General features: G+C 40.5%; 3 protein-coding genes across 4 annotated transcripts in view; 2 read left to right on the top strand and 1 right to left on the bottom strand.

Moving 5' to 3' along the window:
• slc35e3 (solute carrier family 35 member E3) overlaps positions 1 to 301 on the bottom strand; it is a 6,690-nt gene extending 6,389 nt beyond the window's left edge. The window contains exon 1 of the mRNA XM_020657304.3: positions 71 to 301. The gene's annotated coding sequence lies outside the window, so the exon portion shown is untranslated. The remainder of the gene's footprint in view (positions 1 to 70) is intronic.
• Positions 302 to 1,793: 1,492 nt separating this feature from the next.
• On the top strand, positions 1,794 to 10,579 carry nup107 (nucleoporin 107). Its single transcript, XM_020657306.3, has 26 exons — positions 1,794 to 1,944; positions 3,291 to 3,373; positions 3,980 to 4,075; positions 4,242 to 4,336; positions 4,540 to 4,675; positions 4,767 to 4,870; positions 5,003 to 5,118; positions 5,210 to 5,258; positions 5,549 to 5,620; positions 5,705 to 5,793; positions 5,907 to 5,982; positions 6,075 to 6,188; positions 6,335 to 6,505; positions 6,613 to 6,672; positions 6,816 to 6,961; positions 7,068 to 7,116; positions 7,211 to 7,280; positions 7,445 to 7,560; positions 7,887 to 8,076; positions 8,171 to 8,277; positions 8,459 to 8,561; positions 8,987 to 9,147; positions 9,283 to 9,408; positions 9,490 to 9,603; positions 9,988 to 10,155; positions 10,344 to 10,579. The coding sequence occupies exons 1-26, from the start codon at positions 1,937 to 1,939 to the stop codon at positions 10,449 to 10,451; spliced, it is 2,727 nt and encodes a 908-aa protein (XP_020512962.2). The 5' UTR covers positions 1,794 to 1,936; the 3' UTR covers positions 10,452 to 10,579.
• Positions 10,580 to 11,253: 674 nt separating this feature from the next.
• mdm2 (MDM2 proto-oncogene) lies at positions 11,254 to 23,222 on the top strand. Of its 2 annotated transcripts, XM_020657302.3 has the most exons (13): positions 11,254 to 11,391; positions 14,674 to 14,723; positions 17,139 to 17,206; positions 17,474 to 17,548; positions 17,830 to 17,963; positions 18,098 to 18,147; positions 18,317 to 18,375; positions 18,527 to 18,611; positions 18,700 to 18,902; positions 19,035 to 19,166; positions 19,559 to 19,630; positions 19,727 to 19,904; positions 20,110 to 23,222. In XM_020657302.3, the coding sequence occupies exons 3-13, from the start codon at positions 17,156 to 17,158 to the stop codon at positions 20,595 to 20,597; spliced, it is 1,527 nt and encodes a 508-aa protein (XP_020512958.1). In that variant the 5' UTR covers positions 11,254 to 11,391; positions 14,674 to 14,723; positions 17,139 to 17,155; the 3' UTR covers positions 20,598 to 23,222. The 2 variants fall into 2 exon arrangements, with proteins under 2 accessions (XP_020512958.1, XP_020512959.1); XM_020657303.3 differs by lacking the exons at positions 11,254 to 11,391; positions 14,674 to 14,723 and adding an exon at positions 15,793 to 16,460.
• Positions 23,223 to 23,928: the final 706 nt, after the last annotated feature.

Genomic DNA, 23,928 nt, shown 5'->3' with positions numbered 1-23,928 from the left:
TCTGTCTGTCTGACTGCCTGCCTGTCTGACTGCCTGTCTGTCATTCTGCCACGCAATAAGAAAAGTTTACCTGGGTTTAACTCCATCTCCCCCACCTGTCTCCCTGCCTCTCTCTCTCTGCCTGTCTCGCTCCAGACAACCAAACACCCCCGGGCTGTGTGTTCGTCACTCCCCGGCAGATAGAGCTCCAGTCCCGGCCTTTGCAGAAAGTAATCCCCGCTGCAGCTCTGGAGGAATGTCTTCCCTGCACTCCTGCTGGAAAGAGCAGAGCCGTGATTTGTGCTTCAAAGCCTCTCTGTGTATGTTCCTGTTTCCTCTCATTCACACAGTTTAACGTGCTTGTGTTGAGAAACAGCGTCAACAAGTGGACTGGAGGTATAATGAAGAGGAGGCGAGTTGATTAAGTTTTTCTTTCTTTTACTTTATTTGTAACAAAGTTCAGTTACAAAAACTACGACGGAGGGTTAGTATGAGGGACAAAAAATGACTGAGTGAATGAGTATAAATAATGAATATAAATAAATAAATGTTGGGAGAAATGCATATAATAATGTATAAATAAATAAATAATCAAATAAATGCATCAATAAATATATAAATAAATATATAAATGTTAAAAAACAATACATCAATGAATAAATAATAAATACACTTTGTTAATGAAAAAGGCTATTTATATATTTTTACATGTATTTATTCATTTATTAGCGTATTTCTACAGTTATATATGTATTAATGCATACATTTCCACATTAATTGAGTTAATAATTTATTTCCATATTTTTACATTTACACATCTATTTATTTCTGTGTCCAGGTTGTAAGAGGAAAAGTAAATATGTAAATTTGCTTCTGTCTGTTTTTCAAAATTGACCAATCCTACTCAGTAATGTTAGGACGGCCCACATAATTAACATATTTACTTTTCCTTGTACAACATGGACACCGAAATGCATGAATATATTTATTTATATATTAATTTTTATATGAATTGTTGCATTTATTTATCTAAATATTTTTATTTATATATTTATTTATGCATTTATTTAATTATTTATTTATTTATACATTTATTGTATGCACTTCTCCCAACATTTATTTATTTATTCATTTATTTATTTATTTATACTTTAGTCATTTTTTGTCCCTCATAGATAAGGGCCACGTTAAAAAAAAATAATAATAAAAAAATTCTAGATTAAAGTCGTAAATTTACGAGAAAAAAGTCATAAAATTTACGACTTTCATTTCGCAAATGTGCGACTTTAATCTCGAAATTTAAAACAAATTAAAAAAAATTACGTGGCCCTAATCCTCTGTCGTACAAAAACATATAGCCTACATCTAATAAACTCAAATGCATGAGCTGATATGTTTATTATAGAGTAAAAATTGGGAATGACATATAGGCTACATTATGAAATAACAGTCAAATAAACAAGAAAGTAAAATATATATTTCTAAATAAAGTAGCCTATTTGTTTTCCTCAAATTCCTATTTATAATAATAATAATAATAATAATAATAATACTAACTTTATTTATATAGCACCTTTTAAAAACACAGGTTTCCACACTAGTTGTAAATTAGTTGTAAAAAAGTTGTAAATGAACTTCCTCTTTCATTTTGTACTACAATATGTATATATCCCTGTTTTTATCTTTATTTATCTTATCTATTCTGTTTCATGTGTATTTTGTATTTTGAGCTTTCTTGTCTGTGCTGCTGCAAAGCCCGAATTTCCCCTCTGGGGATCAATAAAGTATTATCCTATCCTCCTATCCTAAATGACCTGTGGAGGGCAGCATCACGCCTTGGATGCATCTTGTCTGCCGGAAAGCTCAAAGAAGACGAAGAAGAAGAAGAAGAAAGTGGAAAACACACGAAGAAGAAAGTAGTCAAGCCTCGTGAAGCGGGAATTGACAGCTTGCTACCATGGACTGGTAAATACTTTAATATATTTATCAGTTTAAAGTTAAACACACCTTTCTGTTTAGTGCTGTGTGTGAACCATTATCTGGTTTATTAGCCGGCTAGCTCTTTGATCATGTTGAGTTCTGTGTTAGCTGCAGGATGCTAACTGTTTATAATCAGAGCTGATGCTAAGCTGTTAGCTCACCTGAAGTTTAACATGATTATATATTATATACTATATTATATACTTTAGTGTATATGATTATTCAGAGTTAGTAATTCATCCTAAATATAACAAAGTGGACATTTCTTAAAGGTATTAGCCTGAAACAGACTGATGATGAAATCAGATGTTCATGTTGTGAAGCTGCAAAACTGAGATTTCAAATGTTTTAAAAGTGTTTTTATTGTTTATATTAAAGACTTTCAGATAGTTGTCAAACATCCAGCTACGAAAACCAAACACTTTCACATTGTACATATAGTAGCCTATATCCAGTAGCCTATATATATATATATATATATATATATATATATATATATATATATATATATATATATATATATATATATATATATATATATAATAGATTGTATTAAATGTAAAATTGTAAACATACTGGACCAAACTGTAAAGATATAAGGATTGTATAAATATATAAAATGTAAATATCGTACATCAAATTGTACAAGTAGATATGTATATATAGATATATGGATTGTATAAATATATAAATTATAAAAAGATCATAGTATATCAAATTGTATATATGTATGGAAAATCATTGGATTGTAAATATCAAATATAGTATCATAAATATAGTAATATAGATAGATTGTATATATAGAGAGATTATAAGGAACAAAGGAAGTTAATTTAATTGAATAAATATTAATTATTGAGCTGTGGAAAAGGATTAAATAAGTTTTATACTTCTATTATTAAGTATAATTATATCAGTTGAATATATGTAATTTTCTTTGCTTTTTCTTTTTTTGTGAAATAATTTGAACATTGTTTTTTGTTTATTGTATTTGCGTGCTTTTCATTTTGTTTTGTATTTTTGATGTTTGATTTTATTTGATATGTCTGAAATAAATTGAATCAATCAATCACTCAAACATCCACAGCTGAGCACAGAAGCTTTAATCTGAATCCTGAAACATGACTGACAACAACACAGTCAATATGAAGATATAAGAGCCTGAGACAGTTTCCAGTTTCCTTAAAGTCAAGCTGAGAAACATCAGAAAGCAAAGTTAACATGAAAGAAAAAAACAAGATTGAACAAACGATGTGCACGTTGAACTTTTAAACTGATCTGTCTTTGAAGAATATTCTCAGAAAGTGTTTTTTTAAATCTTTTTCTTGAAGGGGGCAGAGTGAGCTGCCGTCTCCGGTCGTCCGAGATGATGAGGTGACGGTCGCTGCCCGCAGGAGGAGGAAGAAGGTGGCCTGTATCCTTCAGCGGGGACAGTGTTTATGCATAACATGATGATATCATCAACATAAGGCCTTTGCACAAAGTGTCTCTTTTTTTCCCCGTCTGAAATTGACAAATTATTAAAAAGAAATGGATCTCATGTTTGCACACTGACTCCAAAACTTTTCTGTTTTTCCGCAGTTGAATTTGTGTCTTTAGTGTCCCTACCTCAAACATACTGCTCGATTGCTTTGCAGAAATGGAGATTCTGCTAGTTAAGCCAGCAGCGTCTCAAACTGGACCACTGACATCCTAAAAATACACCTGGAAGAGATCTGTATGATTCCTCTCCTCCTTAATCAACCGGTGAAACTCTCCTTGGTTTGTCTTGTTTCCAGGAGTGGAGGGACCCCGTGTTTCCTTTTTGTTTTTTGTTTTCCAAGGAGTGAAAGAACCACAAAAATCCTCTTCATTGTGCAAGGCCTCTGGTCGTAACATTTTATCTACGGATTACAGATCCAGAAAAAAAACCTGACTCAGTGTGAAAAGATCTTGAGTACAGTTATTTATGGGGTTAATCGAGGTGTGAAGACATTGTAAGAGATGTCAGTGTTGTTGTTTTCCTGACTGTTTGGATCAGTTCCTTCCCCCGGCAGCGGCAGCCCCGTCATGTCCACAGTGACACCAGCCCGCTCCCTGCTCAGGAACACTCCTGCTTCACTGTACAGACAGGCTGGTATGACACACACACACACACACACACACACACACACACACACACACACACACACACACACACACACACACACACACTTAAATAAAGATGCTAATCTTTCAGCTCAGCGGATATTAAACACACCGTATTTTATTAAAGCCTCACTCTTCTTCTCACTTTCTCTCAGTAACTCCCAGGGTTCCAGATATGTCCTCCATTTTGGCTCCAGGAGGACGAACGCCTCGATACACGCACACACCCAGGACGGCACTCAGCAGTATGGTGAGACAAAAACACACACATTAGGAAGTCCAAAGAATGTATGATATCTGATCATCTGACATCATTTCTGCTCCATTTTTTTCAGTTTCATTTACAAAGAATATCACCCAAACTACAAGTAATGCATTGAAATGATGGTGTGTGTGTGTGTGTGTGTGTGTGTGTCTGTGTGTGTGTGTCTGTGTCTGTGTGTGTATATGTAGAATTTGGACGACAGTGATTGGACCAACAGCATGTACACGTCCCCCGTCTCTGGACTGGAGAACACCAGCTTCTTCACGGATGACATCGCCAACCTGAGCTCGGCGCTGCTGAAGGAGGACGATCCAGGCGAGGCCGGTGAGTTCAACAAAAAATCACGCCGACTCACTCTATTGCATCTTTAGTGGTTAGTTCGAATGTTTACTTTTGACCTTTTTCATTATTTTAGCGGCTGCCAGTCTTTTCCCAGAGTTCCTCAGTTCCTTTCTGAAACACTCTTCGTCTGGCGTCTTCGAGCTGCTTGAGGATTACCAGAATCTTTGCCAGGACAAGGTAGGCCAGAACCTCTAACGAGCACGTTCAAAACCTGATAACAGGAAGTTAAATACAACCTATAAATCAAACATCTCTTCAGCTCACTCCTCAGTTTGATCGCTCACTTTCTCCCCCATCACGGTTTCTAAGGTGGACGTGCTTCAGTCTGTGGTCCTGAGAGCGGGGCAGAACAGTAAAACAGCAGGAGTCCGCTGGCTGCTGCAGCAGGAGAACTGCTCCTGGAGACTCATCACCTCCTTGTACAGGTACCTGTCTGATTTCAGGACCACAGTCTGTCCCTGTTACTGTCTGTTTGTCTTAGTTATCTATCAATGACAACCTGCTGTGTTCCTGCAGGGATCGAGTGCAGTTGGCGATGGAGGATGATATGATGACAGACATGGTGGTAAGAAAAGTTTATCCACACACACTCTTCAACTTGCAAGAATTTAATGGATTTATTTTGCTACTTGAGGTCAGCAGAGACGAGCACAACGTTTGATTTAACTTGTTAGCAAACATCCAGCTCTCATGGAGCAATATTTAGAGTTGTGTCTTTAATCTGAGTCATGTTTAGACTTTCTCTTTTAGTTCTGTTTTTGGTCTTGTACCCCTGAAATAAATATGTGGCTCTTTATGTTTAAAATGCTCGGCCTCGTTCACCCTCGAGTCTCTTACTGTGTCGGGTTTTTGCAGGTTCCAAGTGAGAGTGAGAAGGTCGTGGTGGAGCAGCTTTTTCAGCGGGACTCCGTTATAAGACAGAGTCAGGTAAGAAACATCAAATGTCTGAGTGAGGTGTTTATTTTGTGTGTCTCCTTGCTTGTAGTTCACTTCCTGGTTACTGTGTTGCAGCTGGTCGTCGATTGGCTGGAGAGCATCGCCAAAGATCAGATTGGAGATTTTTCAGATAACATCGAATACTACGCCAAAAACGTCTGCTGGTGAGTTCTGAAACTTGACGGTGTCTGTTTTTATGTAACACGCCTGCAGCAGCAAAGTGTGTTAACGTGTGTGTGTGTGTGTGTGTGTGTGTGTGTGTGTGTGTGTGTGTCAGGGAAAACACCCTCCACGCGCTGAAGCTGAGGAGGAAGAGCGGGTCTGCCTTCACCGTTCCTCTGGTCACTGAGCTGGTGAGGCTTGTTTCCATGGCAACTGACGTATCCTCATCCCCAGTGTAGTTCAGGCATGCAGTGTATATAAAGTGTTTGTTTGTGTGTTTTAGGACCCAGACGCTCCTCTCCGGCAGCAGCGCCCCCTGGCTGACCTGGACAGAGAGGACGACGCTCGACTGCTGAAAAACCTGTTCTCACTCATCAGAGCCGGGATGACCGAGGAGGTAGAGAGACACTGAGATGAACAGAGAGAGAGAGGGGCAAACCAAGGGGAAAGACATTTGTTTGAGGAGTGCTGCAGTTAAAAGATGTGTTTTATATCATTTGGGTAAACTTAAGTGTGTGTGTGTGTGTGTGTGTGTGTGTGCAGGCTCAGAGGCTGTGTAAGCGCTGTGGTCAGGCTTGGAGAGCAGCAACTCTGGAAGGGTGGAAACTCTACCACGATCCAAACATGAACTCAGGCAGCCTCGAGCTGCAGCCTGTGGAAGGAAACCCTCAAAGAGGAATCTGGAAAGCCTGCTGCTGGAGAATGGCTGAAGAGGTAAAAGCACTCCCAGAAAAAAACTCAATCCTGTTCCCGTCATGAAAACACTTCTTTTCTTACGACTGACTTACGATAACTTGCTTTTGTTGTTGTTTTGTTTATAGGAGCAGTTAAACAGATATGAGAGAGCGATCTATGCCAGCCTGAGTGGAAACCTCAAACCGGTAATGAAAAGTGTTTTTGGTTCATTTTTTTTTCATGTGAATTTGTTGATGTGATCGTCGGGACACAATCGCACACCTTTGACAAACTTAGGACCAAAAAGTCAACAGAATAACAACAGTTTGTGTGTGTTTGTGTGTGTCAGCTTCTAGCCGTGTGTGAATCATGGGAGGACTGCGTGTGGGCGCACTTCAGAGTGATGGTGGACTCACTGGTGGAAAAAGATCTGATGTCGTCGGGTATGGCCCACCAGGAAGTGGAGACACTGCCCCAAGTATACCTGGAGGCCAAGTACGACACCTTATAAACAGCATCAATTTGGATTGTATCATTATTATTAATTTACTGACGAGCCTGGATATACAAAAAATCCCTGATGATATCCCTCTCTCCTCAGCTGGACCATGGAAAAGGTGTTTGAGGAACTCCAAGCCTCAGAGTTAAAGGTAAAACTCACACACTGTCTGAATGTGATTGGTGGATATTGAAGTCATGACGATGATGACAATAACACCAGATTCTGTTTCTGTGTGTATGCAGAGGGTGTTGGAGGAGACAAAAGAGCATTACCACGTCATCCAGAAGTTTGTCATCCTTGGAGACCTGGACAGTAAGACACCTCTCTCTCGTATCTTCACCTTTGACCCCTGATAATCCAAATTTGTTTATTTATATGATAATTAAAATCAAACCCTTGTTTAAAGATGATTTTCCATCCTTCCAAAAGACGGCAATGCCGTAAACTTGTCCCTTCTCTTTGTGTGTGTCTCTCAGGTCTAACGGACGAGTTTGCTGATTGGCTGACGGCCTCTAAGCCCCTCCCTTCACACCTTCTGCGTTTCATGACTCACCTCTTGCTGTTTTTCCGCTCTCTGGGTTTGGCGCTGAAGGTAAAGTAGACAAAATAAATCACATTTATTACACCAGGGTGAATTAAAATATTAAACAAGGGTGGTCCAAGGACAGAACCCTGGGGAACTCTTTTTGTAATGGGGGGGGGGGGGGTGGGGAGACGAAATATAATATGTCTAAATGCTGGGACCAATCAGGTCGATTACTCTGAAACCGTAGAAAGCCTTTATGATGCCTCTCCAAACACCTGAACCCTGTAACACCTACTAACACATCAGGTTTTTATAGTAAATCAAAGTTTTGAGCCGTGTCCTTCGAGATAAATGTTTACAATCACCTATCTTTTTTTTTTTTTCACTCAAAGGAGGAGGTGTGTATGGATGTGCTGAAGGCGTACATCTCCCTTCTGATTCGGGATCAGCAGACCGAACTTGTGGCGAGCTACGTTAGCCAGCTACCTCCCGAGCTTGCCACCGCTCAGTACGCTGCCTTCCTGGAGACAGTGAACCAGCCCGAGCTCCGCCCCCGCTGCCTGCAGCTCGCTACCGATGCAGGTGAGAAGGAAAAACACTGAAGACTACATCCGGCCTGTTCTGCAACAAACATATTTACTGAGAGGATGATGGGTGTTTGTTTTTACTTGTGCAGGTCTGGATGTTGCTGCGATTACCAAGCTGGTGGTGGAGACAGTGAGGGAGAGCGATGAAACAGAGTTTACTCATCACAGCCAGACTCTGGAGACGGCGACTACAAAGGTACAGAGTCGAAACAAAGCGCTGTTTGGTATCATTTTTTATCTTTAATATTAAAACCTTTGAAAACAATTACAGAAGATTTTCTAAGGCTTAGTATAAAAGCAGCGTTGTTTGATACTTTGTTGTATTAGTTAATAGAACTACCAGTATGTGACGTTGTTGTGATTCTCTGCTCTGATAGGAGGACCTAAGGAAGATTGATGTTATCGATTGGCTGCTCTTTGACCCCGCCCATCGAGCCGAGGCCCTGAAACAGTCCAACGCCATCATGAGGAAGTTTCTTGGTACCCCCCCTTTTTTTGTGTCTTACTTTATTATTTAAAAAGTTTAGGGTTTCTTGGGGCGCTGATGGTAGGCTATAGTCCTTGTCGCAGCAGCCGTGGGTTCGAATCCAACCATGGCCCTTTGCTGCATGTCACCCTCCCCTCTCTCTCAGCTCTTAACTGTTTTTTTAAATTATGTTGAAAATGCAGAACATATCTTCAGAATCAAACGTGTAGAAAAGACTGCCAGTTGATTCGGTAAAATAGAAAAAAAGTGTGCCAAAACAATTATTTGGGCGACTGAAAATGAGCAAACAGACACATTTGGCCGTCTGCAGCTGTCCCGTAATCTTTGCCTTGCATGTCCTGCTTCTGTTTTTTTATGTTTTTTGATGCATGGCGTCCCTCTTACGACCTTTCTGTCTGTCTGTTTGTTTGTTTCTCAGCTTTGCAGAAACACGACGCATCCAAGGTGGTGTTCTCTAAAGTTCCAGAGGATTCAATGAAGGAGATTTACTGCCAGTGGTCAGGTGTCGGTCAGCCCACGCCCCCACCTGCGGAGGACGAGAACGCCATCCGAGAACACCTGTGTATCAGAGCCTACCTGGTATGTCCCTCTTTTTTCTAATCATGCTTTTTTTTCTTCAATAATTTGATTGATTGACTCTGTAATGCCTTGTTATGCTTTATCAGAGTCAAGGAGGGCACAAGGGTTACATATCCTTCACTAACTGTTTCACAGGAAGCTCATGAGGCGTTCACTGAGTGGTTCAGCCACAGCAGCTCTGCACCCCAGAAACCAGCGCCAGCCCCTGAGGCCAAATTCACAGAGAGAGTAGCCAACGAGATGAGAGAGAAGGAGTACCAGGTAGGCACAGTGGAGGAAGTTGTGAGAGTACTTCAGTAATCATTTGAATACAACCCTGTAAACTCCTCGTTTGTGTGTCAGGCCTCACTCTCTGCATGGTCGTGTCGTCGCGACGCTCTGACCGAAGACGTGAAAGAGAGGATCTACAACGTGCTGCTGTTTGTAGACGGGGGATGGATGATCGACAACAGACAGGTAACGCCTTTGTTTTCACTGCAGGAACTTTTTCTAGAGCTCAACTGATGGAACTAGAAACTAAGGACAAGGGTTAGATGTTAAATGTGAAGTTTGGCATTGTTTTTGATTTCCTGACTTTAAAAAAACTCTTGCTAACAAACTAAAAGAGTGAACGTGAGGAGAGAGAGTGAGTCAAGGAGAGGTGTTAGAGCAGACTAAACAAGTGAGCACAAGCAATAACATCTCATACTCTGCAGACTAGTTCCCGGCTGTACATACAACAAATGGATGATTCCTCTAAGGATGGAAAACTGTCACTAACATGATTTTTTTTAAAGAAATAATTGGTGAATTCAAGTGGTTTAAAACTGTTGGGTGTTCCTTTATTGTTTTGTTTTTTAGGACTCAGAGCCGGATTCAGAGCGCAGCCACCAGATGGCGTCATTAAGATCTCTGTGTCTGCCTCGCCTCAGTTTTTTGCTGCTCAGCGTGCTGCAGAACTCCTCCAGACACCAGGAGGCGCTGCGGCTCGCTGACATCATCTCATCCGACCAGCACCGACTCTATCAGGTAACCAAAACAGAGACAAAAAAAAATATTTTTAACTTGAATTCTTCCAGACTTTTTAGTGTTAGCAGTTTAATAAAAAGGGACCCTGTTCTTCGAGGTTTTCCTCTTTGATAAAAGTTTATGGTCTGAGAGTTCTTCGATCATGATCAGGTCTTGATCTGTTTCATCTTTCCGTCCCCAAACTTCAGGTTTTCTCTAAAGAGGAGCTGAGGAGGTTTCTGCAGAAGTTGAGGGAGTCGTCGCTCGCTCTGTTGGACCGAGGTCTCGACCCTCTGGGCTACGAGTTACAGCCCTGAACACAAGAATAACCACACACACACACACACATACACTCACACACTCACAGAGCAGTGTTTGAATCTTTGTGCTCTTTTCCTTTTCTTATTGTGTCTTTAATGCAAAATAAAAGTTAGTTTTTCCTGTACTCTTTTGGTGTTCGTTCATTTCAAACTTGTCCTTAAACTAAATTCACTGCAGAGCTTTCGTTGTTGCCAATCAGCCGATTTGATTTTCCCCCTCGTATGCAGTGAAATATTTTAAAGAGTGATATTTTGTAGTAGGTAAGTAGATGTTTGTTTTGATTACTAAATGGATTTCTCAGGCAAATAAATATCACTTCATGCTGCTACAGTGGATTAGATAGGGGAAAAATAAGTTAAAGGAATTGAGATTTCTAATACATTAATAAATGAAAACGTGTAAATATTTGTGGGTAGTTTAGTGTAGGGCTGCAATGTGATGGGGAAAGTTTCAGACTGAAGCCCGACAGCAGAATATAAACAACACCAAATTAACCACAACAACAAAAAACAACAAGAGTTGAGACTGAGAGAAACTAAGATTTAAGATGATGTAAGCAACTAAAAGAGAGAAACAAATAAAAAAAGGTAAATAGGTAAATAAATTATAAAGCATTACTAAATGAGAACATACAAATAATAACACATGTAAGAGCAATTAGAGAAAATAAAACATTAACGGGAGATTTGTATTTCTTTATTAGATTAAAGCACAAACAACGAAAATGAATAATTATTATGAATATATTAATAAGTGTGGTTGCAGTGTCAGTGTTTGGCCACCAGGGGCGCCCGCACCACGAACACTCGAATGAAGCAACAACCGTAAACATATCGACTGGACTGGAAGCTAAATAATGCCAGTAGTTAAACTACCGGGCGAACTGGCGGATTAAACATTACACCGGGATAATATTTATTTAAGAATACCTGACAGGTAGGTTATAAATTCTCATATTGTATTATAACCAGGAATTGGTGCTGTAACAATAACAGACGCACACGTTGGCAGGTGGGTTAGCATTATGCTAGCAGGCCGCAGAGCCTCGTGTTTTCCTGGTTGAGTTGACGGAGAGTGGCGCTGCGACGCGGCCGCTGTTCGCAAACTAGCAAAACGTTTTATAAAGTAGTGCAGAAAGTTGACTTCATGGCTTCTTCATTTTGTTTGTTAAGTCGTCTTAAACATTAATTTTATTCAGGTGAGATCATTTCTGCTCAAGTGTGATGTTATGGTTAAAGTTAGCGTGGTAACTTATTTAACTTTTTGGAATCTTTAATTTTTTTAATTTTTTTTTACCATTTATATTAACTCAAAATTCAATTAAATAAGTAAAAAAAAAGTGTCATTTATTCGATTAAATAATTAATAAATATATATTTATTTGCACAAATAATGAAATCGACAATATTCAGTGCAGGAAGAGGCCTTTACCTAAATAACATTAAAATATCACAAAATGCATGAAATAAAAAATAGAAATAACATGAATGTGCAACAAATATTAATATTAAAATACAGGAAAAAAAATAAAAACAGGAGGTTTTAGCTATCTGGGAGGATAAAAATGACAATTATTAAATACATTAATACATATTTTTGTGTTGAATTTTTCTCTTTTGGTGGAGGTTTAGATTTTAAAGAGAGGGTACATATGTTGAAAATATGTAGTTTTAAATCTTTGCAAGGAGGGTGATTTGTTAATGATATAAAAATATAACTTCAGGTTTGTAAACTGTGTTTAAGCACGCTTACTCGTGTTGAAAGTGTTTATAACAGCTTTACAATTAATCTTTAACAATAAGAGATATATAAGGCTGCCGCATAAAAGCATAAGGCAAAATTGAAGGAGCATAAATATTATGAAAGTGAGGTGAAATTTAAATTTTACTTATTTTTTTTAAGCCCGCCAGCTGTTTGTACTGAAGTTTCTGCTCTTTAATCTTCTTCTTTTGTACATTATAACTGATGAAGTCTTGAGATGGTGAGAGGTGGACCGTAGTTTTCCTTTAATCAGCCTTGTTGAAACAGAAACTTAGAGAGAGAGAGAGAGAGAGAGAGAGAGGAGTACAGAGCGAGAGAGAGAGAGAGAGAGAGTGAGAGAGAGAGTGTGGAGTAGAGCGGGAGAGAGAGAGAGAGAGAGAGAGAGTGGAGTACAGAGCGAGAGAGAGAGAGAGAGTGTGGAGTAGAGCGGGAGAGAGAGAGAGAGAGAGAGAGTGTGGAGTAGAGCGGGAGAGAGAGAGAGAGAGAGTGGAGTACAGAGCGAGAGAGAGAGAGAGAGAGAGAGTGTGGAGTAGAGCGGGAGAGAGAGAGAGAGAGAGAGAGTGTGGAGTAGAGCGGGAGAGAGAGAGAGAGAGAGAGAGAGAGAGTGTGGAGTAGAGCGGGAGAGAGAGAGAGAGTGGAGTACAGAGCGAGAGAGAGAGAGAGAGAGAGTGTGTGGAGTAGAGCGGGAGAGAGAGAGAGAGAGAGAGAGAGAGAGAGTGTGGAGTAGAGCGGGACATGTCCAGGCATATTTTCAACCGCTTGTAGTGACGCAATGATGAATCTTCCACAGAAGCAACAGCTGACTCACCGTGTGTGTGTGTGTGTGTGTGTGTGTGTGTGTGTGTGTGTGTGTGTGTGTGTGTGTGTGTGTGTGTGTGTGTGTGTGTGTGTGTGTGTGTGTGTGTGTGTGTGTGTGTGTGTGTGTGTGTGTGTGTGTGTGTGTGTGTGTGTGTGTCACGTTTAATGTACAGGCACAGAAATGTGCCCCGACATATTCACTCTGCAGAGGGTCAGAGCAGGCTGAGCAGCGGGGGGTTAAACCTGGACATGTCTCGACCAAGTTTTTTTTTTAAAGTTCCCTTTTTTTTGCTGAGTCACTGTGATTATTATAAGAAGAGTTTGACGTCAACATTAGGCTCCAAACATCCTGCTTTTGAGCTTTCCCTTTACTGTTATTTAAAAAATGTGTTGATTTTATTAGTTGTAAAATTCTTTTAAAAAAAAAAGTACTTTTTTTTTTTTGTTTGGTTTTTCTGAATTCTGCAACTTGTAACTAAAACAATACCATTTTATTATTTGAGGTGTTATATGTAGAATTTCTACACCAAAATATCTAAATTAATAAAAAATTGACTCAAATATTTCCAACAGTTTTTAAAGCCGGAGAAATCCTTCATTTTACAGTTGTTAATTAAGTGACGCGTCTTGTCGCAGCCATGACAGACACAACATATTTGTCGTTGCCAAGGAAACGCACATATGGAAATTCTGCCTCCAGGGGGCTCTTAATTAGTTAGTGAGATATCGTAACATCCGTCCCACTTTTGATATTAAACTTAAGAAATAACCACATCGCCTTATCGTCCCTTTTTTCTCTTCACGCTTTTTTACTAATTGGCTGTTTTGTATCTTGTTTTCCTCAATGGTTTATTTCACGTTTTACTGACAATCAGCTGGTGTTAAACACGCTCTTTGATCCTGCTGTCGTCAAGGTTACAACCACAACATTCACCTCAGGTTACTCTGCTGTAAGTGAGTTCCTCTGCTGCACCGACGGCCCCCCACATCGACATGAGGAAATCACTAAAAACACAGTGACACAGTGACCCTAAACTCAAATGATGGGATCAATCTGAAATTCCTCTCTCCTTTTGTTTCACTACAGCTTCTTTAATTTCTTAAAATAATTCCTGGTTAGTCTGGAATCTTTTTTTCAAGCCGTGTTTTAGAAAAGACAACAAATAAAATATAATTTTGGGTGGGACTAAATATAATTTATGGGGCCGCCCAAAGTCCAGAATCTTTCTCCATTCCTGCTGTGGAAATATCCTCATCTCAAAACCCTCCATGACTCACCATGCTTACCCCTGGTTAGTTAGTCATCCTAACCCTGGTTAGCTCATTTTTTAGCCACTAGTCACTCTGGACTAGTCTCGGCATGTCTACACACAGAGCTGTGTGTGTGTGTGTGTGTGTGTGTGTGTGTGTGTGTGTGAGTGTGAGTGTGATTCAATCAGCTGTTACAGTCAGTGTGAACAGAATAATATACAAACAAACAAGTCTGCTGCTGACTCAGCCCTGAGTGGCCCTGTTAGGCCCTGATAGGCCCCAGCCAGGCTAACCCAGGCCCTCTTTAGGCTGGTCTAGTCCTGACATGTCTGAGCAGGTCTATAAGAGGCTGCAGCTTCCCTTCACTCCACTCTGACTGCACTTTATCTGCTTCTTTTTCTTGCACAGGATGGACTGCTGAGACAGTTTACTCCACATATAAATATATATTTATAAAGGTAAGACATTTATTTTATCACTCTTTGCACTTTTAGTAGCTGTACATGATCAGGATGGACTCAATAACTCTTGGAGGTGGATTTAAAATCAAATTATGACCTGACAGTGTTTGTGATTCTGTGAAAATGTGTGGTTTAAAATGTGTAGTTTGACATGTATATTGGAAAGCAGTAAATCATTTTATCATTTTATAAGTTATCAGGGTTGAGAATCCTACATGTCATAAGACTTGACAAGACATTTTTCAGACTTAAGTCCCCTCCAATCAATTATGTGCACCGGATTTTGCAAAGGAAAGCTTTACACAATGCCATCCAGTCAACACTACATCCAAAAATAGTTGTAATTAAATGTTCTAATTTGATTTATAGCCCTCATGTACGCAATGATACTTCACATTAACAACATGAGCTTAAGAGTAGTTGAAGCTATAACTATTGCTTTTAATTCATGGCTATTTTGGAGGACTTTCCAGATCTAAACACAGGAATACGACAAAATACTGAACATACTTCCAATGACACCAGTGATAAACTTCACACACACACACACACACACACACACAGAGTAACTATTGGTACGCCTGGGAGGATAGAAAGGTTTTGAGTTTAGCTGTAAAAGTGGAGTCAATGGACCTTTTCTCAGCAGGTAGTTTGATCCTGAGAGAGAGACCACAGTCGGACAGACCTTCACCTGATGTTGACCTGATGACCCTGGTGGGGTTTTAGTCTGGAGCTGAACCGTTGAGAGATTTATGGACTAATGATGCGTTCGATTGCAAGTCGGAAAGTCGAGAATTCCTCGTCGGTTTCTCCGATCTGAGTTTAAAAAAAAATAGCAAACAGGTCATTCTGCTTACTTGTTACTGTGTGCACGGCCATATTGCTGTGACGTGCGCCTCGGTCTACATGGATCCTACCTGAGTTTCTGATTTGGAATTCCAACCTGAATGGCCGTTCCTTTGCATTTCTTCAGAGTCTGAGGTCGTTTTTTCCCAGAGTTTAGAGTACAATGGAAGGCAGCATAATTATTGTTATTGTACGTTGGGCGATGGGGTGGGTGATTATAGGACGGGGGTTATATGTTCAAATTTGGTTATGTGTGTTAAAACTTTATCTGCTGACTTTTGAATCAGCTGGAGTTGTTTTGGATTAAGATGTTACTTCAGATAGAGAGTGTTAGATGTGTTTTAATGAATAAGTATGTGCACTAAGACGATGACTGTTAATTAGGCCCCTGGTTGTTGTAGACGTTGAGGGTTTCAGGGGGTTTAATCTGCTGAAAACTGAAAACTGTAAAGCTTCATACTTTTTGTCCTGACTTGATGTGAAAGAAGACGTTCAGCCAAACTCATCAAAGACGGCCTTGAGGAGAAAAATGTCCCTGAATGCAACACGTAGGGGGTTTGAAAGAACACTCTGTGACTTTCCCTGAGCTTCATATTACAGAGGAAATTACACTATGACAGTGCGTGATGCACTTCCCCAAGAGTGGGGAATCTGATGTTCTTCTTATTCAAGTTAAAAGTAAAAGATGCTCAGAAACATGTTTCCCCCCCCCCACTGCAGCTCACCACAGCTCTCTGACTGTTTCAGTCTTTTCAGTCAACTGTTTTGCATTCTCTGTTTTGGTTCGGTGTTGCAGCTGTTATCAGTGTAGTTCCTATCAGCAGCTGTTCCAACGGTAATAAACCTGCTCTGAGCTTCCTCTCCTGCTTCTACTGGCAGACTGACAGAGTGAGTAATGTGGAGACTTATTGTCTAAAGAGTAAGAAGCTTTTAGGAGGAGTTTAGAAATCAATTCAGAGTTAAGAAAAGTTAAATGTTGGATCATTTAAGGTTTTTATGTTTGAAAAAATACGATTGTAATTCTGCTTTGTGTAGGATTCATGTAACAGGTAACTGTCTCTGCTGAGAAGTTACTTATAATGAGTTATTGTGTCGGGTTCTGATGATGTTTGGGTTCTGATGTTGGTCTGGTTTTTGTTCGGTTTCTTCTGATGTTTTTGACACTTTGTCCATCTGTTGTCAGCTACACCTGCTACATCTCGTCTTCTGTCTGAGCTCAAAAACAAAACAAAACTTGTTTCTACATTTCCTGTACTGTTGATTTTGGTTACAGATTCAAAGATCTGGATCAGGCAGCTAGAGAAACTAAAGTCTGATGAATCAAAATGTGGGGGGAGAAACTTTGTGGGCATCTAAACATTGAAATGATTTTAACCTCAAGTAGCAAAACGTTCTGAATACAGCAGCTCATAATCGTCAATGGCACATTTGTATCTGTAACTTATGCAAACCCACTCGTGCTTTAAATGGTCTTCTTTGTGGAACTATATGCTAAATATACACGCTCATCCAGTGTGTGTGTGTGTGTGTGTGTGTGTGTGTGTGTGTGTGTGTGTGTGTTTCCAGGAAGCATCAGCCTCAACATGTCAGCTGAGAGAGAGCTCAACACCAACACTGCTGACGACAACAAACTGGTGAGAGCGCCGTCTTACTGACTTCTTTTACTGGCTGTTCATCAGCGTGATAAAAAACTGAAACTAGACAGGAAGCTAGCTGAACAGATGCAGAGGGAGTGGGATTTAAAACGTTTGTCACTTAAATAGTTTAGTGTCCCACAAGTTGGTTTTTTTTTGCATTCTGTCTGTTTTTTTTTATGTCCTTCTTTATCTTTTGTCACATGTTTGGAGTGTAAAAACTCAAACCGTCTGTCTGACCATCTTTCTGCCCGTTTGTGTTTCCAGGTCAGACCAAAGGTAGAGTTCCAAACGTTGCTGCAGCTTGCAGGAGCGACTAAAGATGTTTTCACCATGAAGGAGGTACAACAAGTCTTTCGACTCTCACGGCCACCTAATATTTTTAATGATTCGATTTTCAGAAACTGAGAAAATGTGAAAAAATGCAGTTTCCTGTACAGTTTAATTCAGTTCTTTAAGCATTAGAGCTTTCACACATGCAGAAAACTCCTGAAAACCGATGAAGAAGGAAACATTTAAAAAAAGTCGTCAATTTAAAAAAAAAAAAAAAAACCTCTACATGGTTTAGTCTGCTGTTTGTGTTTTTTTTCCCATGATGCATCATGTTGTTGATCTCCCTGCAGGTGATGTTCTACCTCGGTCAGTACATCATCCAGAAGCAGCTGTACGACCAGAAGCAGCAACACATCGTCCACTGCTCCCAGGATGCACTGGGGCAGGTGTTGGGGGTCGACAGCTTCTCAGTTAAAGAAACACGGTGAGCTTCGGGTTGTTGCTGAATTTTTGCCTTTAGTGGATATGACCGCTGAAGAGAGACAGGAAATGTTTGGAGGAGAGAGAGGGGGGATATATTTAGTGTATTGTGGAACTGAAACTTGTTTTATTTTCCAGAGTTCTGTTCGCGTTGATCACAAAGAATCTGGTGGCCGTCAAGAGTCAAGGTAGATCAAAACGTCTTCAACTTCACTTTCTATGTCGTACACATCGTCTCAGCTTCTTCATCCGTTTCCTCTTCTCTTTTTTCAAATCTGACTGTGGTGCTAAAAGAAACAACCTCTGTGTTTGTAGCTTCCTCTTTATCCTCCTAAATGTTTTATTTCTGTCTGTCAGAGTCTTCACAAAGCTTGAGTGAATCCCAAAGTAACAGTGAGCCGGAGAGAGGGACAGAGGTGAGGTGTGTGTGTGTGTGCGCGCGCGCGCGTGTGTGTGTGTGCGTGTGCGTGCGTGTGTGTGTGGATTCGAACCCACAACCACTGCGAGGAGGACTACAGCCTGAGCTACATTCAGAACGGGAGACTCAATTTCCGTTTGTTCTTTCAGGAGGCGGACTCAGAAAGCCGCTCTTCATCACCGGACAGAAGGAGAGGACGGAGGAGGAGGAGGAGCGGCAGGAGCAGCGATCCCGGTGAGTCTCTCCCACCACATCGAGGTGCAGTAACAAACAATCTGTGATAACACCGAGACCTAAACTCCGCCCCCCTTGGTCTCCTCAGGCCCCTCAGGCCCCTCCCACAGTTTAGAGGACAATGAAGATGCAGAAGAGACGCAGGAAGAAGAGGACGAAGGAGGCAGGAAGAGGAGGCGGTCCGACAGCTACTCCTTGACCTTTGACGAGAGCCTGTCCTGGTGTGTGATTGGTGGACTCGGGAGCGGGCGGGACAGACACAGCAGCCAATCGTCAGACGCGCACAGCACGGTGAGTTTTATAAACACGTTGTTAGAAATGTGATCACAGCGATGAAGTCTGTATCAAACGTTGATCTTTTGCTGCAGGTGTGAAGAGTATGAGGTTTGTAATCTGTACTCTGTGTGTGTGTTGTGTTTTTAGTCTGCGAGGTCAGAGGTCACGGTTGCAGCCTCAGACTCCGACTCAGACAACTTCAGCGTGGAGTTCGAGGTCGAGTCCGTCGACTCCGACGACTACAATGAAGATGACGCTTCTCTGTCTGCAGACGACCAGGTAAACAGAGAAATCAAACCTAGAATAACTCAAACTAGAGATGCAACGATAGATCAGCATGTGACCGGTTTAGAGCCGGCCGGTCCTCACAAGTGTAGCAGATTTTGTGCCAATCTCAGATTCACACACACACACACACACACACACACACACACACACACACACAACAACCTAACATGCCCCAGCCGCTAACGACACAGCCACCATACATAATAGAATAAAAATAAAGGGATTATACAGATCTGTAATTAACAGTTACTGAACAGTCAGTTTTTGTTTATAAACATGAAAGTATCGGTCAGAAGTCGGTATCAGTCAGTCGAGGTGAGAATCGGAAATCGGAAACCGAAGAACTTGCAATGAGTGCATCTCTTCTTCAAACATGTCTGCAGGTGTACGAGGTCACCATCTTTGAGGAAGAGGAAGAAGACTCCTTCGATGAAGACACAGAGATCACCGAGGCTGTGAGTGTCAACAAACATTTACACAACACAGAAAACAAAACATTTCTCGTGGTGGTCTAACTCTGTGTGTGTGTGTGTGTGTGTGTTTGCTATCAGGATTACTGGCGCTGTGCGGAGTGCGAGGAGCTGAACCCTCCTCTGCCCAGACACTGTCTCCGCTGCTGGACTCTGCAGCAAGACTGGCTCCCTAAAGACGCATTAAAGTCGGCCTGCTTCAGCCCCAAAGCCCTCCCCCTAAAGCCAGCTGACCAATCAGCTGCCAAAGAAGCACTGGGTAGGTTTCAGTTCAGTTCAGTGTGTGTGTGAGGGATGATATTCAGGTGATTTAAAAAGACTCTGTATCTTGCAGGGTCACTTTTTAGAATATTACTTTCGAGGTTAATTCCCGTCGTGCTATTGGTGGAAATTTACAACGAAGGAAATGAAAATGGAGTAGAAACAAAAGCACTGGTTCTAACCGTCTTTGTGTCTCTTTTAAGGTTCTGATGCGGAGGAACCTGAAGGAGTGGACGTCCCAGATGGGAAAAGAGCAAAAACTCCCACCATCCTGTCCCTGTGCTTGTCTGACTCCGCCTCCTCTGCCCCGAACTCGCAGGATTTCCTCTCCTCGTGCTCGCAGCCTTCCTCGTCTTCCTCGCAGCAGAAGCTCTGGAGCTCCGACTCGCAGCCCAGCTCCTCCGTCGACTCCCAGGAGCTTCTCCCGCTGTCCCCCTCCACTCCCACTCAACCTCCGCCCGGCGTCCCCGATCTGGACCGCAGCGTCTCGGCGGAGTGGCGCCTGCCGGACTCGTGTCTCGACCCGTGTCTCATCTGTCAGTCCCGGCCTAAGAACGGCTGCATCGTGCATGGCCGGACCGGGCACCTCATGTCCTGCTACGTCTGCGCGAGGAAGCTGATGAAGAGGAACAAGCTGTGTCCCGTCTGCAGGCTGCCCATCCAGTCTGTCATCCTCACCTACATCAGCTGAGAGACACCACCTGTCCTCCACCTCCACCTGTCCTCACCTACCTCAGCTGAGACATCCAGTCTGCACCTCGTCTTTCATTTAGCAGATGGATGATTAATAAATAAATTAATAAAGGTTCTCTGAATATTAAGATTAATTATCTCCGCTCAGACTCCGGTTCTCTGTGCAGTTCTTAAAAAAACAAAACACAGAGCGACAAGAAACCATCAACAACTTAAAGTTCAGTTTGAGTTTCTCTTCTTCAGTCGACAGGCACATAATATATATTTATCTTAGTTTGGTTCTTTCTGTTTGAAAAAGCTGGATAGGTTGGCATTAGTCTGTTTTTTGTTCTTATTGTTAACAGAGCTCGTGGAAAAAACCAAAACCAACAATTCGTTAGTGCATCTAGCAAAATGTTCTTAATCTTTTTTTTCTTTCACTCTGAACACATTTTTATTTTCTACACAGAGACTAATAGGGCGTTCACACATGCAAAAAAAACTCTGACTTTACCCATCGCTTCTCCTGTCAGCCCCCCTCAAGAACGCAGCAGAAAACAACCCCTTGAGCAAGTGGGAGTGGGTGGTGGTGACATTAATTCCCTGTGATCGGAGCATTTATCTAGATACTTTCAGGAGTGCGTTTGTGAAAACATCTAAAAAAAAAAAGGCGTTTTAATCATCTTAAACTGATTATTGTGCCTTTTTCTCAGTTCACTGTCTATTACCTAAAAAAAATGCTGATTAACTACAAATTGAAGCAAAACAGGAAAAAGTGGGTTATTTCTGGGGGGTTGTAAGAGCAGATTAGTCTTTAAAGGTCAGACATTATTCTCCATTTCAGCAACTTTAAATAAATCTTAAAACTATTTATCATGCCTGTAAACCCCTCTGTTTACAGGCTGTTTCTGTGTGAGAAGGCAGACTCAGAGGGCAGAACAAACACCTAGATGCGGGAGTGTGACCCATCTGGGGGAGGGGCTACTGCCCTTTGTGATGTCATGAAGGGAACATCTCCAAACGGCTTGTTGGAGCACACATTTTCTGAAAAGTGGAGCAGGGGAAAAGATGGAGAGGATGGACTTTTCTCATCAGTGGGGGGTTTGTAGACAGTCTATGGAAACATAGTGAAGTTTTTGCATAACATGACCTTTAATGCAGCGCTGGGGCTCAATGATTAGTTTTTAATCTACAACGAGCCCCTGTGGTCCAGAGAAGGAAGAGACAGATTGGCTATATGTTCAGATCTCCACTATACAGATGAAGGCGTGGTTGTACCAGTCTGGTGACAGGACTTGTTGGTTTTGGTTTCTTTTCATTGTTTCTGTTTGACAGTAAAAATAAGGAACATCAGACTAATCCTTTGAGTGACACTTTAACCTCGCTGTGAGAATAATTAGTTTAACAGTCAGCATTCTTGGGATAATTAGTTTTATTTGTCTTTAGTAAACAGGACGACGGGATTCTTTGGGTGTTTGGGTAAAAATACACAAAAAAGATAGATTGTTCCTTTACGTCTTGTCACATCAATCGGTAACGCTTTTCTTCTTTTTTCTTTGTTTTATGGGTCCGACATTTCTTATTACATCTCCTGGAAAGATTTTTGTCATGTGACACATTTTGAAGGAAAAATAGGAATTTTGATACAGATTTTATACACAGTCGTAATTAGAGCCCGACCGATATGAGAATTTTGGGCCGATCCCGATTTAAAAAAATTAAAAAAAACTCCAATACTGATATATCAGCCGATATTTTTTCAGATCTATCCTCAATCTGTAGATATAGATGTACACATGTATTCTGTTTTCCCTCAGATGCAGTTATCAAACACGATATTTATTGTCCACAGATTGCTGCTTGACACTGGAGAGTGGTAATGCTTGTTGTGAGCCATATAGCGCCCTCTGCTGGTGACAGGGAACTACTAGTTTCATACAATGAAACTCAAATGAAACGCTATTTGACTGGTGAATAACTCTAGTAACATCGAATAGCTGCTATAAATTTAGACGATATCGATAGTCACTGGATATGTGAATATCGGCTTGCAAATGAATCGGTCAGGCTCTAGTTGTGGTTTTGAAATGTCAGCACGTTATCTGACTGAAAGACTTTTTGTTCGCACTATGAAATAATTTAAATGAATTAGAATATCTTCGTCTATTTTCCTTTTGCTGAGCACCAAATGTCAAACTCTTTCCTGGAGACTTTTTGTAAATAATGAGATTATTTAAAGATGAAGGACCCGTAAAGTAAAGCTTTACCTTATTATTATTTATAGGTCTGTCATTTCCTTTATCCTTTCACGCAGAGGTTTATTTTGTAGATTTATTATTGTGATAATAGGAACTCTCTCTCTTGTCTGATTGGCTAATTTATTATCAAACCTTTGACACACTAATTTAAATAGTTCTTTCCAGTAAAATGAAAAAAAGGAAATGACAGCCTATAAAGTGAAGAGTTACTCGATGTCTTTATTCAAATATTTATTGTGAGTTTATTTAAGACGCTCCTGTTTATTTAACAGACATTTTTAAGAGCTCTTCAGTTTGAATAATAAGATGAATATATGAGAGACCTCTAATTTCTTGTTTTCTGATGAGAATTTTCTGTGAATGATTAAAAATGTTTCTTGTGTTAACATGTTGCCTCTGTCTTTTTATTCCTGATACAAGACTTTCTGTATGTGGTAATTAAACCTCTCAAAGTGCTTCAACTGTGGAATAAAAGCAACAACTAAAATCAGGCAGAGTTAAAATCATGGGCATAGAACAACTTTAACTTAAGAGTAAGGTTTAAAGGAGCCCAGAGTCTGTGGCGCCCTCTGGTGGTCAGGTAGAGTATTTCACAGTCGTGGGGCAGCAGAGTAAAAGGCTCTCTCCTCCATATAACGCAGAACATCAGCAATACAAAACATAGAAAATAACAAATCCAGATATACTCTTAATTATTCCTAAATTCTCAATAATTTTACACCGTTATCAAACAAAAGTTTACATCATGAGTTGTGTTTTTTAAAACTCCAGAGAGAACTACACAATTTGAACACATCACTAAAACTGTTCCACATGATATCTTTATTTTACATTGGTTCTCACTTTGTTTTGAACATTTTTTTTATTTTTTATTTTTTAAACCGTCTTTATTGACAAATTTAACATGTACAAAAAATGTTTATACAAACTCTTAAAGAGGATGAACATACAACCGCAAAAAACACAGAAACAAGTTAATTCAAACATAAATCAAGACTATAGGGGATTATATATCAAAATAAATAAATAAAAATCTAACTTTTCCAAAAGAAAACATCAGGCAAATGTAAGCAGACAACAAACTGGAGGACA

Source organism: Labrus bergylta, chromosome 23 (assembly GCF_963930695.1).
Source record: "Labrus bergylta chromosome 23, fLabBer1.1, whole genome shotgun sequence".
Taxonomy (NCBI): Eukaryota; Metazoa; Chordata; class Actinopteri; order Labriformes; family Labridae; genus Labrus; species Labrus bergylta.
Note: the sequence above shows the minus strand (reverse complement) of the source record. Positions and strands in the feature narration are given on the sequence as shown.